Source organism: Pteropus vampyrus, unplaced genomic scaffold (assembly GCF_000151845.1).
Source record: "Pteropus vampyrus isolate Shadow unplaced genomic scaffold, Pvam_2.0 Scaffold15, whole genome shotgun sequence".
Lineage (NCBI taxonomy): Eukaryota > Metazoa > Chordata > Mammalia > Chiroptera > Pteropodidae > Pteropus > Pteropus vampyrus.
Window position 1 is genome coordinate 6169668 of NW_011888796.1, and position 21492 is coordinate 6191159.

The 21492-nt window shown below is 35.5% G+C and overlaps 1 protein-coding gene across 2 annotated transcripts in view; it reads right to left on the reverse strand.

Moving 5' to 3' along the window:
* Positions 1-7742: 7742 nt before the first annotated feature.
* HIF1A (hypoxia inducible factor 1 alpha subunit) overlaps positions 7743-21492 on the reverse strand; it is a 36674-nt gene continuing 22924 nt past the window's right edge. The window contains exons 7-15 of one of the 2 annotated variants that reach the window (XM_023527131.1): positions 19701-19807; positions 18402-18549; positions 16377-16597; positions 15406-15692; positions 13246-13368; positions 12699-13123; positions 10258-10366; positions 9532-9658; positions 7743-9055 (exon numbers count right to left, since the gene is read on the reverse strand). In XM_023527131.1, the coding sequence (XP_023382899.1) occupies positions 8904-9055; positions 9532-9658; positions 10258-10366; positions 12699-13123; positions 13246-13368; positions 15406-15692; positions 16377-16597; positions 18402-18549; positions 19701-19807 (1699 nt within the window). In that variant the 3' untranslated portion in view covers positions 7743-8903. The remainder of the gene's footprint in view (positions 9056-9531; positions 9659-10257; positions 10367-12698; positions 13124-13245; positions 13369-15405; positions 15693-16376; positions 16598-18401; positions 18550-19700; positions 19808-21492) is intronic. The other variant, XM_011384682.2, reaches the window with a different exon arrangement.

The following is a 21492-nucleotide window of genomic DNA, read 5'->3' on the forward strand; positions in this document are numbered from 1 at the left end:
CTCTTAATATCAAGTCCCACCCTCTTTGTGCCGGTAAAATCCTTCCATTTTGTATAAACCCTCAGAGTGCCCTTCTAGTTACTGGATGTGAAACTGAGGGTCTTTATGACTTTGATTAAATTTAGTTTTAAATTCTAGCTCTCTCAAAATCATATCCCTCTCTCTATATATGCATATACACACCTCTCAGAGCCCCAGTCTTTCCCTGGATAATCAGCGACCCCCAAGGTAGCAGAAGACAGCGGTCTGGACCTCTGGCAGGTTAAACATAACATCTTGACCTAAGTTGTTTCAGCTCTTGACCCCTAAGATAGAATGACCCCCTAAGACCAGACAGAAGAACTCTGGAAAAGACCTCAGAACTGTCCTCAAGATGTGAAAAAAATGACTAATTACCCTTACCTCACCTCCAACCAGTCAGCTCCCAACACGACTGAACCACTAACCCACAATATCTTGTGATTTTGCCCTATATAATCTGTAACCTATATGCCATCGGGGAGCCAGGTCTTTGAGTGCTAGCTCACCTTTACTTTCTTTGCTGCAAACTCCAATTCTTGTCTCGCTGTCTTTGATGCGGATAGGCAACAAACTCCTTTAGTTGGTTAACAGATGGGATGTTGCCCAATTCATGAATCAATTAATAATGTCAATCAGATCTCCAAATTTACTTGATTGAATTTTGTTTTTTAACAACATTCATTATACTATTCCTGTTGAGGCAATTTTAAATATGTATATAACTTAATCAGTTTTGTTTTTTTTTTTTCAGAAAGGTGAGTTTGGCATCAGTGCAGTGTGGCAGGGATGAGGCAGATTAACAGGGAAGGAAGAGGAAACTCAGGCAAGAACTGATGAGGCAGTTTTAGTGGCCATGTGGAGTAGAGGGTGATTAAAGAATACCTGGAAACATAAGCAAAAGAACTCGTGTCACTGACTTCGATGATACTAAAGAATTATTGTTAAATTTTTAAGTGTGAGAATATAATTTTTAGAGATAAATTATTTACCAAGTAAATTGCATATCGGAAATTTTTTACCAAGTAAAAATTATTTAATTATTTACCAAGTAAATTGTATATCGGAAATTTTTCTCAAAATAATGGGAGAGATGTGTAAAGGTAGAGATGAAAAAAGCCACGAGTGGATGATAGTTGCAGCTGGTACTATGGTTGATGCTGTGATGAGAAAGCCAGGTGTCTCAGGAATAAGAGAGCTATTCTCCTGGCCGCTGGGAGTAGAGTAAAAGATGGTCCTCAGCTGTCAGTCTTCTTTGGGGACTGTCTTAGCTAAAGAAAACTACCTCATGGAAGGCCATTTCTTTTTTGGGCGGCATCCCACATCCAATGACTGATCAGTGTAGGGGTGTAAAGGCCCTGACCTTCCCTGTAACTTGGGACAACTCTCAAGGGCTATCCTAGCGCAGAGCTCCCCATGTGGCAGCTGAAGGCCCACTGCATCTCAGCTCAGCTTCTTCCTCTGCCCACTTCTGCTTTTCCCCTTCCACATGCGTTGTTTCTTAAAACACTCCCTGCAATAAATGACCAGCAATCTCCATCTCAAGAGTCTACTTCCCAGGGAACCCGAACTACAGACATTTTGGCATCATTGCACAATTCTCTTTACTTTTTTGTACATGTCCAAAAGTTTCCATAATGAAACTTTAGGGAAAGGAAAGGACTAAGACTAAATGTGGTGGATAAGGGTATAAGTGACAAGTGGCCGCTAAACTCTGGTTTTGGACACTGGGCGGTGCCATTCACTGAGGAGGAAGAGCCTTCTGGAGGACACAGGAGGAGCTAGTTTTTGAGAGGCCAAATCTGAGATGCCTATGGGAAGTAATCTGGCCTGGATATAGAGTATCAAGGTAGAGACAATCATAAAAAGGAAAAGTAATGGTGATTTAGAACATCTCAAATGGAGAGTAAAAATTCTATTTAGACTTCAATTGTTTGCATAGTGAATGTGTGAGTACCTCATGGAGTGGGAATTAACTACACTCTTAATGGCAGGCACCATATTCTAGAATATTTATATCACCCACAGGTCTTAGAACAGCAGTCTGTGCAAGCTGCTAAAACAAAGTACCATAAACTGCATAGCTTAGAAGCAACAAAAATTTGTTCCTCACAGTTCTGGAGGCTGGTTGACTTCTTGTATCCTCACTTGGTCAAAGGGGCGATGGAGCTTTCTTGGAGCCTCTTTTATAAGGGTATGGTTCCTATTCACGAATCTCCCATATTCGTGATCTAATCACCTCCAAAGGCCCCCACCTCCTAATACTATCATCTTGGAGGTTAAATATCAACATATGAATTTGAGGGAACACAAAACATTCGGAGCATAGCAAACATCTTGGACTCACTCAATCTTCAGTAATTGTTCATTGAATGAAAGGATTTCACTGGAAAGAGCTAGACAATGGTTATCTCAGATAAACTCTGAGATATCCTAAGTTAAATAATAGAGGTTGACAGTGGGAGAGAGATACTCAGAGAAGTACTCAGTTAATAGCTGTGGGCCAAAACTAACAGAAGACTATTCACATTCCCAACTGTTTGCTGAAACTTTGAATCAACTTCCAGGTATCTAAAAAAAATTTTTTTAAAAAAAGCCCACCAGCAGACACCATGGCATCCTGCTTTATACATTAACTTTCAGACTGTTCTCACAGGTAATCAAGAAGTAAACATTTCTTCCGTATAGGTTATGCACCTATCCTAGAGCTGCCCCTGCTTCACCTTTTCCCACTCCCTTTATCTACAGCCAATGTAAATTCTTTCAGAACAACTGACTTCTTCCCCAAACTCATTGTGTATACAAGAGTCTGCTCAGCTCCAGGAAAGCGGGCATGCATATTTTTTTCCATCTAGCCCTGCTGCTGTTGATTTAGACTGTATGTCTCAATACCTGGTCCTTTTTCTGGCTGGCTTATTGCTCAATAAACCCTCTCTCTCACAAAAGTTTTCAGCTGGGAAGATTTTAGTTTAACCTGGTGTTTTCCCCATTCTGCAACTCTGGTCATAATTCTTCCCCGGTCCTCATGTCACATGACTTCCTCTCCCACCTTCAAACATCTGTGAGTCGTCCTCCTGTAAACAGAGTGGAAGGTTTTTGGAACAATCAAAGATGAATCAGATGGGTATCATGCTCTGAAGGAACTAAGGGTTTAGTAGGGGAGATATGACATGCATAAATGATCATAGAAGGTAAAAAAATTATATATATTTACATATATATATAGTACAGTAAGAAATCTAAAGGTGAAGTGACATAGAAGTTCACAGCGGTGGCAAATATTTGCACTTCTGAAAGAGGAAGGCTGTGCTGGCTTATACCTGATTTGCAGTGTTAATAGCTCACTGTGGTTAGGTTTTCGCTCTAAATATTCTATCATCGACTAGGGAGTGAGGCAACAATTTATAATGGCTTACCCTACAGCTTGTTCAGTGCTCCTATTGGAGTTTGTCATAGCAGTTATTTATAGAACCATTAAAAAAATCTGTTTCTAAGACCAAATATTATCTGGAAATATCTGGAAAGGATCTCTCTATTTAATAGTATCTCTTAATGTTTTCATATTTCAAAGATATCTAAAAGATAAATTTAACAGGTCCAGTTTATTCATCAGGCTATATACATTTCTCAATGTTTTAAAATGCATTACCCTTTGTGATAAACATTACACTTCCATACACACACACACCCCAGCCTGTTTTTCTCTGGTGAACCATCAGTTTATAATGATTTATTAAGCATCCATAATACCAAAATAATTGTAGCCTTCTCCTTAAATGGCACCTCTCTAATTAAACACAAGATGATTGAGGCTACCAATCAGTTTTTATTAGTAAAAAAAATTATTTAAAACACCCTAACCACTTTTTAAAAAATAGACCATTACTTTCTAGGAAATTCTATTTGAAAAACCATAAACAATGAATTTTCCTGAAGAAAACGATTTAAAATAAAATGTAAAATGTAGTCAGCTGTGGATATGCAGAGGCGAGGTGATTTATTCTAAACAAAACCTGCCTTTGTACTTTACAACAAACTGCGCAATCCTAACATACTAATTACAGCAGATTAAATTTAGGGACCCAAGCTTTGCCTTATTCCATAAATGCACCTCCCTTCTGTCCATCACGATTATCTTCTCCCAAAGGACTCTCAATAGTTGGCCTCAATAACATGCCAGGCACACAACCAATTCAAAAACACAACAAGCAAAAAACAAAACAAAAACACCTGGGGCAGCTAAAGTTAATCGGGGACAGCTCAGTGATTTATTTAAAATGAACAAAGTCTTTAAATATACCCTTAAGGAATATTTAAATAACCAAACTTTATTTTTGAGCAGATGAGTATACAACTAATTTTTAAAAAACCGTTATATAGTTAACCAAGGTCTAATCTATTAGGCGACCTCAGATGTTTTTTCCCATTCCACACAGCACAGCTTCACACCCCAAAGCTTTAGACTGGCACTTGGGAGACAGTTCCACCATAACAAATCATCGCATTCCCTCAACACCCCGACCCCGACCCTGACCCCCCCACCCGCCATTCCCCCAATCTGAGAAAAATTTTGGTAAGAGCCAGGCACCAGAATTGGACAAGCCATCGAAGACAAAGAGGAGCGCTGACCCTTCGAGCACCGGCCGGGCCCATCCTAACGCCTGCAGGGCCTGGCCTCCCACATGCGCTCTCACACGTAGGCGGGAGCCAAGAGCAGACGCGGGGGCCGCGGGGCCGAGGGCGGGGGCCGGGCTGCGGTGCTGCGGCCGAGCACGTACCGGGGCGTGGCCCGAAACGCGGCGGGCGGGGTTTGGGTAAGTTTTTTCCCGGAGGCTGGAGTTTCGCATCTTTATAATGTAGTACCAGCCGCATCGGGGACTAAAGGGGTACTGAGTCCCTTCCGCATCTTTGGTATTTTCCCCGCTGCGGGTCTGATCACTGCTGCTCTCAGGCACCTGCCTTTCCTTTCAAGAGACACTCCGTCCCGGAATGGAGCCAAGACATGGGAATAAAGGAAATAATGTAGTACAAGGAGATCGGGTGTCTGAGCAGCGTCTTGGGTAAAACCGTCCACTACAGGTAAGAAAACAAATTATGTCCAAACCTCTGAAAGGTGTGAACACAACAAAGCTCCAGAAGGCGTTCAAAGGACTTGTGGTAAGGTGTAGCTTTTATCTTATAGGTAACTACTGCGTATTAAATTCTACAGGTTAAACTAATTCTCTGTAAAATCATCTGAGACAACAGGTTTAGCACTATTTAAAGTGATGAACTACGAACAAAGTGGTTAGCGGTAGACCTAAAAAACCACCTAAAAGATTTTTTTTTTCTTTACACTTTTGTTGGTTCCAGCTAGCAACGTGTTTGTTTGCATTTTATTTAACCAAACCCTGTTACGGTTTCGTATTCTTTGCAACCTGTTTTTGACGTTGCTGCATTCTAAATTTGAACTTACAGAATGTTTAAGTTTCTGCAAAGCCAGTAACTTTAATCTTTTATGTGTTTTAGAGGTTGCAGGGGGGAATCAAGATTTGCAATAATCGTGAGATTATAAAAACTTAAACTAAACACGTCCATTGTTCCATTAAGTCAAACAGTTCTGGAAGAATCAAGCCATATGTTCATAGAGCCTTTTTTATAGTTTTATTACCGTTCTTTTCACACACCATCTCATTTACCTGGGTTGTCGTCATAACCAGACACCTGAATGAATCTCTAATTCAAACTTAAACCCCAGCTAAATAGCACTTTTATTAATTTCCATTCATATCTTACTATTCCTTTCTTAGGACATCCCCTCGGTGTCCTGTACGATTTTTACTTTCAAGAGACACCCACCCTCAGTTCCCTGCACCCCCTTTGTTTTCTCCTGTTTGCTATTTGAAGAGTTAATGAGGAAAAATGTATGTTCTGCTGGACTGGTTAGCACTGCCAGGTGGTTAGCACCATGGGCTGTGGAGTCACTAATGGCTAGTTCAAATGCTCTGAACCTTAGGCCACCTTTCCAAGACTATTTTCTCATCTACAAAACGAGATACAAGTACTAATTCATAGGGGTCTTTGAAGATTATGAGATAACATGCAAAATGCTTAGCATAAAGTCTAGCATATAGTACTTGAGAGATGTTAGATTCATTTAAACTCCTAGTCGATGTGCATCATTGCACCCAGCAGTGGTAAGCTCCCTGGGGAACTATTTCAAGTTCCAAGGTTAATAGTGAGGTTTACACACTTAAATACACTAAATTCCTTTGACATACTTTCTTCAAGTGTGAAAATACTATGGTCATTCATTCCCAGCAGCACCAGAGTAAAGGAAGTAGGCATGCACAGGGAGTGTACAGGAATAGTAAAGGGGAAGAGGTATTACAGAATTATAGTTAAGTTGGGGTTATACTTCTTAGATAAAGGCACTATTTAAAAGTATATAACTGTCAGAGTGAGCACAGCACTGGGAAGGACTGGTTCTGCTATTTCGAACAGTTTCAAGCAGTCCATGGGATTTGTTTATTGAATGATCCATAGGTGAGTACTGGTACTGGTTTTCTTCCAGCAATACTGTCCTTTAAAGTGGCTTTCTCTTCTAAATCATTGCTCTCACAGGTCCTTTTTCTGGACTCCAGGTTATTACATAATCTGACCATTAATATTTGAAAACTAGACATAAATGTCTAATTTTCAACTGAAGCTAATTTGCTATCAGAATAAGCAGAATTTTTGACATTTTGACTTGGGAATATTAAGCAACCACTTTATTCTGAAATATCACCTCTAGAGGGGTGGGGGGGTGAAAAAAAAATACCACCTCTAGTACTAAGCGTAATTAAATGCACAAGCACTTTAGATCATAGTATTTATGGTGAAGTATACATGGGCCCTCAAAATCTGGGATTGTGTCTTAATATTGTAAACTTTTGTTACCAAATTTTTATGTAACTGTAACATTTTCTTCATTCTAAGATAAAAACAGCCACCTAAGATATGTGGTTTAGTTTATTTTGTTCAAGATATTTTGTTCCTATAACCTCAGGATATAGGACCTAAGAGTATGGCACACTAACTACATAATTTGTTCATAAAAACAATTTGTGGTTACCCCTAGGTGCAAGAATTCAGTGGTTTTTCTTGTTATATCTTTTTGTGCCATCTTTGTAAAAAAATGAGAACGTATTTTATAATCAGAAAATACAGCAGTTTCACAAAAATATACAGAAAAAGCTATTCAAAACATTTTAAATATACAGTATCATTAAAACAAAAACAAAGCAAGGTTAGTTCAGTTCTCAGTTTCATATTAGAGTCAGAAGACCTAGGTTTAAATCTAAGTAAATGACAAACCATTTACCATTTGAGATCTAAATTTCTTCATCTGTGAATGGGAATATTAGAAATCTTCAGGGGGGAGGACCTTCTAGCCCTTATAACATGTGACTATAATGTTCAAGATTTGCTTCCATTCATATTAAACCCTTAAAATTGTTTTACTTTAATAGGTTCATAAACTTATAAACAAGTTTCTTTTCTAAAACCATACTCAATAGTAAAACATGGTTTGTTATTTAACATGACATTTAGGGACACAATATACATTAAGGTGATAGCAGTAAGATAAATGGAGAAATAATGCCAATGTAATTTTCATAAAATACTTAAATTGTTGGTAAACAACTTTAGGAGTTGGAGGTGTTGAAGCAAACATTAACATAAAAAGCTGATCAAGGGGGGGCCTGGTCCACAGAAGATGTTTATTTGAAGTAACAAAACAATACAGTTAGTGTTAGAGCCAACCACAAGGAGCAAAAGGAATGAAAAATTTGTACAATGCACATAGAAAAAAAGGTGTTTACTGTGACTATATACTTCTAAAATAATACTTCTAAAATTACTCAATTATTGAAATCTATATGAAAACAGAAAGATGTTAATCGCGACAAAGTGCATAAAACCAAACATCAAATTTTGAGCAAATTAACATACTAGGCAATTTTGCTAACAGCATGATTTCCCCCTCCCCCCCCACATCTGTTCAAAACATCTTTATACCAACAGGGTGGGCAGAACATTTAGGTTTAATATCAATTACACAATATTAGCATAAACTTCCACAACTACAGAGAGGGTATTGTTTTCTTTTGAGCTAGCAAAGTGACTACAGAAACATCAAGATCACTTCTCTGAATTGAGAATTTTATCCAAATAAATGCCACATACCTTCCAGATATATGCATATCTTTCTATATCATGTAAATGGCTTTACCCATTTAAATAATAAACCATACAAGCATTTAAGAATCATCATATGATTAACAATGGCATGTTCCAGGTTTAACAATTTCATAGGCCAAAAAAAATTTCTTCTTAAAAACTAGTTTTATAAATGCAGAATATATTGCATGAGTAACTGCTGGTATTTGTTAAGAAAATATATTGTGCAATTGTGGCTACCATGTACTGCTGGCAAATCATTGTTTATGTGAAAAAAAAAAAAGAATAAAAATTTTTCAAACTGATTAGGATGAAAGGTTACCACCTTCTTAAAAAAATTATATTGGCATCTTATTAAAAATAATTCAATAAGGGACAAACTCCCTAGCCCAAAATAAATAAATAAAAAGGTGCATTTTAAAAATGATGCTACTGCAAATGCAATGGTTTAAATACTACAGAACTGTGAAAATGTGCTGCCTATGATCTGGCATTAAAGAACATATTAAAAAAGAGCATTAATGAAAATTAAGTAAAGAGGGGATCAAAATTGAACTAACAGAGTTTGTGCAGTATTGTAGCCAGGCTTCTAAAATTAGATAGATATAGAAAATATAAATAGACTGCTTTAGGTAATGAGCCACCAGTGTCCAAAAAAAGGAATGAGATTATGAAAAAGCTCAGTTAACTTGATCCAAAGCTCTAAGTAATTCTTCACCCTGAAGTAGGTTTCTGCTGCCTTGTACAGGAGCATTAACTTCACAATCATAACTGGTCAGCTGTGGTAATCCACTCTCATCCATTGATTGCCCCAGCAGTCTACATGCTAAATCTGAAAGACAAAGAAATGCTTAAGTATTCATTCATCTAGTCAATGAGTATTATTAAATACCCACTATGTGCTAGGTATTGGGAAAATAAGGCAAATAAGCTCTGAAGGGTTCTTAGTCTATGAGGCAGAACTATGGCGATGTAAACAAGTGCAAGCATTACTGGTGCTATGTCAAGAATGTTTATAGGAAACAATGGAGGCATGAAGGAGTGATAAATCAATTTAGAAAAATGCATAAAAATGTACAAATTTTAGCTTCTATTCAATTTTAACAGCACTTAGACATATCAAAGACAACTACAAAAAAATTAAAGTTCCATCTTCAAATAGCTATTTCTGTGTTACAGCCATTAGATAAAATGCTACCTTAGTTTTTAATCTTAAGGAACGAAAATCACTTTCGCTTGGAGTAAAGCTTCTACATAAAGTCATATGATTCTTTTTGTTATATTCAAGGGCAAAAAGAATGAACTAACCAGAGGGTATTAAAATAATTGTCTTTTGCTCCATTCCATTCTGTTCACTAGATTTGCATCCTTTTACACGTTTCCAAGAAAGTGATGTAGTAGCTGCACGATCATCTGGCTGCTGTAATAATGTTCCCTAAAAAGAGTAAAGTTATTTCAATTTTACTGTGTTCAGTTTTTTAAAAATCAAAAACTTTGATATCAATGTAAGTTTAATAACATGTAGGTAGATTTCTTAAATCAAATAATGCCTCAAATTGTTTTTAATTCCTTTAGTATTACTATGATAAAGACCCTTACTATTGCTATGATAAAGACATTTGCCACATATTATGGCTAATGTCTCTGTAAATGCTTTCTAGTTAATCTGGTTAGTCTGAAAATACCAATATAGATTACACCAACGCTGACTTAACATAACTGTGTTTTGGGGGTAAGAAGCAGAAAGTAACTTAAAGGAAAGAGAACGAGACTGGTGGTGATGGGGTAGAACAGGGAAGAATGTCACTTTTTACTCAAAATACCTCTGTATTGTTTGGAATTTTTACATTGAGAATATAATCATTAAATGTTTATGCTTTTAAGAAATTGTACACAAAGTGAAAAAACCAATGCATAACTTCTGAAAATACAATTTTAGTATTTGGATGAAATAAGGAATTACTTATATATTATATATAACTTAGGAAATTAGCACATTAGCTAGAACAGAAAAGAAAACACTCTCATACTTACAATTCCTACTGCTTGAAAGAGTGAACCATCATGTTCTATTTTTCGCTTTCTTTGAGCATTCTGTAAAGCTAGTATCTTTGGATTTAGTTCTTCCTCAGGAACGGCAGTTCTGAAAAAAAATTTTAAGTAAAAAATATATATAATGCTTGTTTTCTAATATTTAGGAACATAATATTATATATGAGAACTTTCCTGATTACTAAAGTTTATCACCTTAAAAGCCAAAGTTCAATTTTTAAAGCAGAAAATATCCTATAATTTGCATTTTGCTATTTATAAAATGGAACTGAACTTAAAACTGTTAAATACTGGCCTTTCAGTACATGTAATATAATATATTCATGGGACTACTGTAATACAAGATTAATTTCATATTTGCATAGCATTTTCAGTTTATAAAACATTTCATGTTCATTTACTTTATCATTACTCCAATCCCCAAGACAGTAACATGGGTATATAATATTCATTTTATAAATGAGAAACCTGAGGCCTGTTAGGTAACTATCTCAAAGTACCATTGCCAATTAGTTGCAGTTATGGAAATGCATTCTAGATCCCTTATACCCACCCCCTCCCAGTGATCTTTGTACTAAGCCATTTGGTCTTCAGCATTGATCTCTTTAACAAACCTGAACTACCTGCATCTAAAATTTATATTAAATAGTGAAGAACTGTTTCATGTGTCAAATACATAAAATTGTTGTAGCTACTTTGTCTTTTCAAGAACTGCTCCCTTTATACATAATGATAATGGCTCCTTGCTCTGTTCCTTACAGTTGAGAATGCCATATGGATAAGTGATATATATTACTTCAAACTGCTCTCCTACGCAGTTTTGTTTTTAAAAATTCTATAAAACCTCCAATATTAATGTAACATGTAAATGTCATCTCAGTAAGAGTATTTTTCATGGTTATCTTTAATCTTTGCTCTAAAGCTGTAAGTTATTTGGTACAGCCCTTTAATTCTGCAAATAATTACCTAGAGAAGGAAAAAGCCTCCATATAGTTCATAAAGTTCATCTCTTAAAGTATTTTGTGCATACTATATTGGAACTAAAGTAAAAACATTGCTAAAGAGAGTAGATGTTAGATGAGTACAGTTGTTTAGAAAACGGAATATACCACAGTCCTCTGAAGCTAACAGTAAACTGTAAATTACAGTTCATCTTCATTAATATTACTATATTCATTCATCTGTTCATCCAATAACCATCTCTTGAGCAACTACAAAACAGGTACTGAATTAAGTATTAATACCAGTAAAATGTCCGAGACATTGTCATTGCCCTAGAGGAACTCAAAGTCTAAATTCAATTGGTGACATAGTAATTTTTAAAAGTAATGTAAAATGCCTCTCTGTTAATCTAAAGCCCCAAGCTCTTTTCCTAACTCTAGAAAAAGCTTCTCCCAGCAATCTAGGTCAAAGTAGTGATGTAAGGCAGGAGAAAAACGCCCTAAGCTTCGGCTATGGTTAGTGCTTTTTCCTATTGCTGTTGCTATCTGGATCAGTCTAGGCATAGTAGAGAAGGAATCATTTTTCTCCTCCAGACACTGTCCCACTGACTGGCTAAAACTTGTTTCTTATGACTATAGCTTCAAATTTAAAATGTCAAATCTTACTACAAATTATATACAGAAATTATAATTTAAAATTTGTTTGGTCCAGATAATTGCTCAAATTAGCTCAATAGAAGCAGTCATAAAATCATGCTTAGATCATGTTGCAGCTCTTAAAAATCTATTTAACCTATAATACAGCTAATGTTATATAAATATGTAATGAAAAATAAAAGCAATTGTAATGTAAGTATACATAAAATTTAAAAAGAAACCTTAGAAATATCTATATTGAATACTAAGGACCGAAGACCATTAGGCTCAATTTGGAATGGCGAACTGCAAATATCCTTAAGTCGGTAGGGTTTTTTTTCACGTAAGCTTAAAAAAAGCTCCTACATTCAGATAGGTGATATGATTATTTTATTTTTGTTTATCCCCCCTCTTTGATCCCCTCCCCTTTCACTTCCACCCCTGAACTATGGATGTTGCCATCTCCCCTTAAAAACTGGATCTCTGAAGACGGGGTGTCTCCTCCCACGCACTAGCGGTGCACCCCCAGAGCCTGGTACACCCTGGGCCTGCCACACCTGGGGTATGGTCCGTGACTCCACCTGGGGCGCGAACCCAGGACCTTCAGCATGTAAAGCAGATGTGCTAACCACGACACTATGGAGCCACCCCCAATATGATTATTTTAGAGAAAATAAATACATAAGCTAATTTAGAAACAGGTTTTGGAGTGCTTAAATTCAGAATTTGTATTATCAATTTTATGTATGTTAAAGCATATACATCAGAAGGTTTGCTATATTTAGAAATAATTTATCATTATACACATTTTCTAAAAATAAAAACTATAATGTTACATATAAATACCTTTGACTCAAAGTGATAGATAACACGTTAGGGCTTCTTGGATGAGATTTTTCTGTTTGTTCTATAACTCCTTTTCCTGCTCTGTTTGGTGAGGCTGTCCGACTTCGAGTATCACTATACGGTGATGTTGTGGTACTAGTAGTTTCTTTAGGTATGTGGGTAGGAGATGGAGATGCAATCAATATTTTAATGTCGTCCACACCATCTTTTGTCAATGTTTTTAATTCATCAGTGGTGGCAGTGGTGGCGGTGGTGGTAATAGCTGGTTCTTGCATTTGAGTCGGCTGGAATACTGTCATTGTGCTTGCACTTTGAGGGTTTGTAGAACAGCTTTCCAATGGTGACAACTGATCGAAGGAACGTAACTGGAAGTCATCATCCATTGGGATATAAGGAGCTAACATCTCCAAGTCTAAATCAGTGTCCTATAAAACAACAAATACATGAGTTTTTATAATGGCTACACCTTATAAAAGAAAAACAAGTTAAACCCAAAGTCACCACAAACTAAAGTTTAATATAAAATATAATAAACACGTTCATATACCTGAGTGGAAAATGGATTCTTTGCTTCTGTGTCTTCAGCAAAAAGTTTCTCTACCAATTCCAATTTGAATTCATTGACCATATCACTATCCACATCAAAACAATATTCACTAGGACTGGTAGGCTGTAAAAGGAATTAAATGTGTTAACTTTCCTAAAGAAGCCAGCATGTTTTTCTAGAATACACAATGAAGTCCATCTGTTCATTTAAATTTCATATAACTAGTGAGAAGTTAAATTTTTGAGCTTACACTTTTAACTAATTTTGCCAATACAGTAGTCCCCCCTTATTGCAGCTTCACTTTCTGTGGTTTCAGTTACCCGTGGTCAACTGAAGTCTGAAATTATTAAATAGGAAATTCCAGAAGTAAATAATTCAGGTTTTAAGTTTCATACTACTATGAGCAGTGTGATGAGATTTCACACTGTACCACTACATTCCATCCTGGACATGAATTATCCGTTTGTCTAGCATATACCACTGCATATACTACCTGACCGTTAGTCACTTAGTAGCTAGCTGTTGTGGTTATTAGATCAATTGTCACAGTACCATAGTGCTTGTGTTCAAAATAACTTACTTTACTTAATAATGGCCCCAAAGTAAAAGAGTAGTGATGCTGCCAATTAAGATATGCCCAAGAGAAGCCGTAAAGTGCTTCCATGAAGTGAAAATATGAAAGATTTTGACTAAATAAGAAATTCCTGCTAGTTTTGCTGTCGCATCTTAAACTGGGAAAGTTACAGGCACAGTGCTTAGTTAAGATGGAAAAGACATTAAATTTGTGGGTGGAAGACTGAACAGAAAATGTGTTCTGACTGAGGGCAATATGTTGCACCAAAAAGCGCTGAGCCCATATGAAGACTCCAGCAAGGGACACCAAGTGACACGTGAAACAAGTGACACTAAGCCATTTACTGCAAGTAAGGGCTGAAAAATATAACAATTACTGGATAGGCTGTATCTGCTGATGAAGAAGGTACTGCCACATTTCCAGCAGAGCTGAAGAAGTTGATTAGAGTTCAGTACTATCCTCGGTCTTGGAATGTGTCCTCTGTAGATAAGGGGGGACCTACTGAATACATATTTATGACTATATGTAATATAGCATTTATAAAATTAAAAGATGCATTTATCTGCTAACTGGAATCTACCTTTGTATTGAGAGCTCACATACCTCTGGTGATCTACCTAAAAATCTCACAGCTACTCTGGGGAATAGGGGTAGAGACTTAAGTTCTTTATTTGCATTCACCTTAAGAATTCTAACAGAAAAATTAGCTATTTATTCTAAGCATAAACTTTTGCTTCCCTCATTACATTTGTTAGAACATTTACTTTTGTTAGATTAAAAACAAACATTTTTGTGCTCGGCAAACTGAGCTAGCTACCTACCTACCACAGCATAGGATGTATTCTCTAGAACACTGAGATGTCAAATCTCCTATTCTCAGCTTGCCAGTTTGGATCAATAAATATTTAATGTCAAATTATCTACCACGTATTAAGGTCTATTTGTGCCCAACTGAGCATATTTTTAGCCATAGGAAGCTTTGAAATTTAAGCACTCTAGATTTAGAAATAAGAGCACTCCTATGTGATACCTTTAGTTTTGGCCTAGCTGAACCCTTAAAGATGAATTTTATTATTTACAGAAAAACTAATATCAAGACAAGTTGCATATATAACTTGGTACTTATCCAGAATTTCAAAACAGTGACAGAAACTAGATTAATCTGGGCAGAGCTTAGAGTCCCTTCCCTTTTAAGCCTTGCTTATTTATCAAAAGCCTTTAGCCAGTGGGCAGTTCTCCAACTCAAAGGGTAGTATGTATGGACTTAGAGCTATTGTAGGCACATGCAGTTCTGAAATCCAAAACTTTTTTGTCTTATTAATATAAATATACAGAGGAACAACATAAGTTTTACCTTTTGGTTTATGTTAAGCCCTTCCCCATGTTCCTAACTATCTTTGACTAAAATATGCACCAAAGTCTGAATTAAGCTCTTAATAGCTTTTTTAGTAATTTTAAAGTGCGAAAATTCGTGCATATAAAACTGTGTGACATGGAGTTCAAATTAAAGTTTTAATCAAATTTACAAATACATTTCCGAACATTAAAAGCTGAAAGTTATCCTTTTATTATATTATGACACCTACCTCAGGTGAACTTTGTCTAGTGCTTCCATCAGAAGGACTAGCTGGCTGATCTTGAATCTGAGGCATGGTAAAGGAAAGTTCCAGTGACTCTGGATTTGGTTCTAATTTTAATGCAACTTCCTGATTGAGTGCAGGGTCAGCACTACTTCGAAGTGGCTTTGGAGTTTCAGAGGCAGGTAATGGAGACATCGACAAATTTATATTCTGTAATTTTTCACTGGATGAGGGAAGCATTACATCATTATACAATGGAACTTCCTCAAGTTGTTGGTCATCAGTTTCTGTGTCTGTTGGAAAAAAATTAGTCAATTTGAAGAGTATCTAGATGTTAACAGATATAGAAATATGACCCTTTTTACCAAAGATTTATTTAGTTCACTCAAACAAAAATGTTCCCAAGTTGCCCTTAATCAGAAAGTAAACATATATAATGGTATAACTATAAGCCTGAGTTATCTTTCCAACACACTACTGACAACTCTTAAACTATGGCTTTAAAAAAAAAAAAAACAACTCTGCAATTCTAACCATTTAATACCTTTGATTCATTAAAATTGAACCTAGTTTGAAATTAGTTTTCATTTTCAATGTTTGATGTTATGGTATGACTGCCTATTTATCCTTTAAACAACTAGACCTATTGCAATATAACTCTGCTAAATTGTGAAGAAAATATGACAACAGGATATAGAAATAGCAGAGTAACTAAGAAAAATTAAAGTGTGAAGAAGAAATACCTTAAGGACTCTTTGAAGCACAATTTCCAACAATGTGACAAAAACAGAAATGTTGAGAAATTACAGGAGCAAACAAAGATAAACAAATACTTTCAAGAAGACCACGAAAAACAAAATATATATGACCACAATGTCCAAATGATTATTGGCAGAAAGGTCAACATAAAGTTCAATTAAATGGGCTTGCATTAGCAGACATAACTTAGGCAATTTACAAAATAACTAAAGACCCACCATTGCTGCCGAAATCTAAAGATATGATTGTATCTCCAGCAGCCGGTGCCAGCAAAGTTAAAGCATCAGGTTCCTTCTTAAGCTTATCAAAGAGGCTACTTGTATCTTCTGATTCAACTTTGGTGAACAGCTGAGTCATTTTCATATCTGAAGATTCAACTGGTTTGAGGACACATTCTGTTTGTTGAAGGGAGAAAATCAAGTCGTGCTGAATAATACCACTGTCAAAAAAGAGAGATTAGTAATTCTTAAATGAGCACTTGACACAATGTAGGTGTAGAGGAAGTATTCTTAAATAACTTTGTCACAAAAAAATCCTACTTTATGAAAAGGAACATTTTAAGATGTTTTGACCTAATCTCTCATGCATACTTGGTCACATTCATTCAGGGTTTAAAATATCAATACTGAAGTAAAGGCCTATTAAAATTTACAGTATAAAATAATTCAAATATTTGACTAATTTCAATTAAGAAACTGCAACTATCCCTTTGGGAAGAGTGGTAGTGACAAAGAAAGGTAACAGTCAAGCAGATGAAGGACATAAACACATCTTCCCAAATTTTGTGCTGACTCACATATAATGAAATTGGCACAGAACTCTTTGGCACTAATATATGAGATATGGCCTAAGGATGGTCCTAGAATATAAAGATGCAGAGATAAATGACCAAGGTCTTTGCAAGAGGGGTGCCATATTTTCTTTGGTGGTAGGAAAATGATATGTTGATACCACCTATGGGAATAGAATTGAAAAGGAATGATGAACAACAACTCCATATTCATTTTAGCTTAAATGTCAATTTTTTCTTTTAATCAACAAATATTAAGTGTTTGCTATGTGAAATGAACTAAGGATAGAAAAATTCAAATATCTAACCCTTGCACTCAAGTTTATAACTCAGTGTGAAAGGAAATGTGCAAACAATTAAAATACAAAGTGATAATCTCTAAAATGGAGAAGGCTTGCTTCATAGAGAGGCCAATAAGCTGAAACCTGGGCTCAAGGGGTACTTGTCAGGCAGACTGCAGTAGGGGGAAAAGTACATTTCAAGAAACTGATTCTTATGTAACAGGAAAGTCACAAAAGGACTCTTTGGCACTAATATTAAAACATTAAAGGATGATGTCAGAATTGGCAAAAAAAAAAAAACAAAAAAAACCACGAATGATCAAAGTCTTCCTAAGAGAGGTGGCTATAGATTTTAGAAAGAGGGCTACATCTATGAAAACATGGGAGTACAGAAGATAATGACAAGAAATGATGCTATGCAAATAGGTAAGGATTTATCCTGGGGGTGATAAAGGGATCTTTAAAACAAATCTAAGGTAAATGAGAAGAGCAAATATCCATTTAAGAAAAATCAGCCTGGTGGTAATACGGAAGATGGACTACCTGGGGGGCAGTTGTCTACTGAAGTTGAGCAAATGAAAACTATGATATTCATAATATTCACAAGCCCATCAACTAAGGGAAGAGTTCAAGAATATACATTATACAGCTTTTTATAGTAATTTCACAAGAATATACATACAAGAGTTCAAGAATATACATTATACAGCCTTTTACAATAATTTCACATAGAATTTAATTCTCATAACTTTTTGAGGTAAGTATTCTCTCTTCTATATGGATGAAATTCAGAGAATGAGACTTCCTCAAAGGTTATGGAGAAATGACAGAGCTATGACATTAACCCAACTATTCCCAACTTAGCTGCCTTCATAATATATGCTGACAGTTGTTTGACTAGAACAAACTCATTTATAGACCTTTTTTCAAGGTCTCTTTAAAAACTGGAGTAAATAGGATGGGAAAGGAGAGCTGCTGATAGTAGCTGGTGGTATCACTGTAGAATAGCTGGCCTGGAAACACAGGACAGAAAACTGAAAACTAATTAGGTAGAAATGTGAAAGTAAAATCAAATCCAGTTAATGTTTATAATCTTTTCTTCTTATAAAAGAACAGGGTATCCAAAAAGAGTTATTGTTTGCTACCTCAAAATATTTATTTTCTAAGCTTACCTCACAACGTAATTTACACATACAATGCATTGCGGCTGAGAGTTCTTAGTGTTGTATATGACAGTTGCTTGAGTTTCAACCCAGACATATCCACCTCTTTTGGCAAGCATCCTGTACTGTCCTGTGGTGACTTGTCCTTTAGTAAACACTAGGAGTAAAATGGAAAAAGAGTCACGCAGAGAAAAATACTGAATTGTCAATCAAATGAATAGATGCTAAATATTTGATCACTGTTTTAGAAAAGGGGAGAAATTTTTATTTTAATGGAATTAGTTGTAACTGTTTAAATTGAGAGCAAGAGGAAAAGCCCCTGCATAGCTGAAAATGTACCCATTTCATTCTTCTAACTCCAAAATAAACTCCTTTCCTGCCAATCTTCACTTTAAATAAAATGAAATCCAGGAATGAGGGATGGCAGTGACTAAAATTCTTTTAAAAACTTATATGTTGAAAGCATCAGAAAGACTAGAGAATAATCTTGATTCCAGAGAGAACAGGAAAGAAAGCACTGCTATCATTTCCTAAAATTCCTGCTATAGTTTCCAGAGAACCAAAGACGTTTCAAATAGCTGTACTAATATACTTGAATGTCAACTGAAATTATGCTTAAGTCTTTTGTCAGTTAGGGCAATCTCAATTACTGATTTGGGAAAGTACCAGATAAATAGTAATGATGATATATTATTGTGGGTATTGGGGCCCTGAATATGGACTTGGGACCATTCTGTAGTTCAAAGCTAATCACACTAACTGAGTGATATTCAGGCATCCCTAATCATATTGAGAAGTCATGTTTAGGTATAGATTAAACAGGCAAGTGAGAAATTCAAAAGTTTTACTTCCCATGGGATTTTCAAATAACAATCGACTAAAACCGAGAAATATATCTTATGTCAAGGGTAGTTATTACCACTAGTGCATGCTGTTGATCACCTTCACCTCACTTAACAATTCACTTCATTGAACAATTATTTTCTGAGTACCTTTTATATGCCACACACTGTTCTGAAATACTTAGGTGTGAATTCTGAAAATGATGCTATAATATTCTGGGACATATTTGAGTCTTTGTATTTAAAATGCTATAGAAATTTTAGATATTAAATGATCCTACTTTAACTGGTATAGGTTGTGACAAATACAAAACATAGATTTAATGGTCAAAATCCCTTATGAAGAATTTTGTTAAAATACTGGATCTAGGAAGACTGGTTAATATTAACCAAAAATTAGATGTATAACCAAACGGAAAAGAGATTACAAGAGTTAACTGTCTATGAGTTCTTCCATTGTACTTACTATCATGATGAGTTTTGGTCAGATGATCAGAGTCCAAAGCATGATAATATTCATAAATTGAACGGCCCAAAAGTTCTTCTGGTTCATATCCCATCAATTCAGTAATTCTGTTAAAAAAAAAAGAAAAGAAAAGAAAAAATTAAGAAGAAAAAAAGAGAAACTGATAATGAAAAATTTTGCTTCTTCCAAGTAACTGATATGCACTAATCTTATGGACAAGTGAATTTTCAAAAATAAAGAGCATTTTTCTTTCCTGAGAATAAATTTACATCTCACCTTTAGTAAGTTTACGGATACTAAATGCAGCATCATTCATTTCTTTAAGTCTTCTGATTCATCCTGTTATTTGACCTTTTTATCCCTCTCACCTCAACTTGTTACCTATTTTTATCACATTTTATTATACATACATTTGGTTAACAAGTCAGGGTATTAATAAATAAATATGAAGTGCTGCTAAATTAAATAAGTTATAAAGGAGCCACTAACATTTAATTTAAAATACAGACGACCTCCATAACATTATCTTACCATAAAACCAGATTCTTTTTCTGTGTGTATGTACAAAACCAGATTCTTTATATAACGGCTCCCCTGGGCAAGGCAGCACTTTGGGGAATCAATACCTACTACAAAATTCTAAGTATCATTAACCAAAGAGTATCCACACTAAATGGGAATAAAGGAATACCTATTATGTGGGTTTTGGAAGATGCTCTTGTACTTCATTTTTTGAAATTAATTACATAAAATTATAGGAATCTATTTCAGATGAAACAATATCAAATTGAAAATGGACTAGAAAGTAATCCAGTTACCCCTTCTGATTTCCTGACAGTTCCTTTATGAAAGGGACTAAATCTTATTACTCTCTTTAACCACAGTCTGAAATGGAACCCATTTCATGAGAAAGAGAAAGCTATCTTCTATGCAGTTTTTAGAAGAGAAATGTTATTTTCTGGGAACAGAACATAAGTTAAGCTTTTCAAGTTCTCAGACTTTAGATTTCAAAGGACTTTCTCAGGTGCAAGCAAAAGTTATATAATGTACTGTGGCCCAAAAAACCCAAACAAACCCCAATTAACTGCAAAAAGCATACAGGGAAGATATCCTTCTTCTAAGAAATGTATAAAAAAGATACTATTTGTGTTATCACACTTAAGGCAAGATCTGCCATAGTTTATTCAAAAATAAATAGAAAGCTGATTTGTAAAAAACACAAAAATTAAACCAAACCAAGCCAAAATCCAGAATTCTTTACAAAGGGATATGCCTAAACACATCTACACTAGGTGGCAGCATTTCAAAGGAAACTTTTTTTTTTAAACAGCCCTCTTTCTTTAAATTATGCTTCAAAATTATTTTAATTGGTCTTATGTAGGTTATATATTTAAATAATATTCCTATGGAAATAATTTTTCATTATTTAAACCTTTATATGACTGGCACTGTTTTAGGTGTGAAAATGAAAAGACAAAACTCAACATGTGCCTAATCTTCTGGTACACACTGTACTTGTAAAATAACATGGTTAAGTGCAGTGATGAGAATCTGTTGTAGGAATCAGAGGAACCACCTCTTCCCATGAGAAGGAATGATGGTGTAGGGGATGACTTTCTATAGGAGATTATGAGTTGAATACAAAAGAGTATAAGAGAAAGCAAGACCATTTCAGGAAGAAGGTACACAAGCAAAGACAGAGATGAGAAAATGCTCGACATTGTACAGGCAAAGAAGACTCTGATGTGGTTAACGGGGCAAGTGGAAAGAGAAGAGGCTGGAAAAGCAAGCA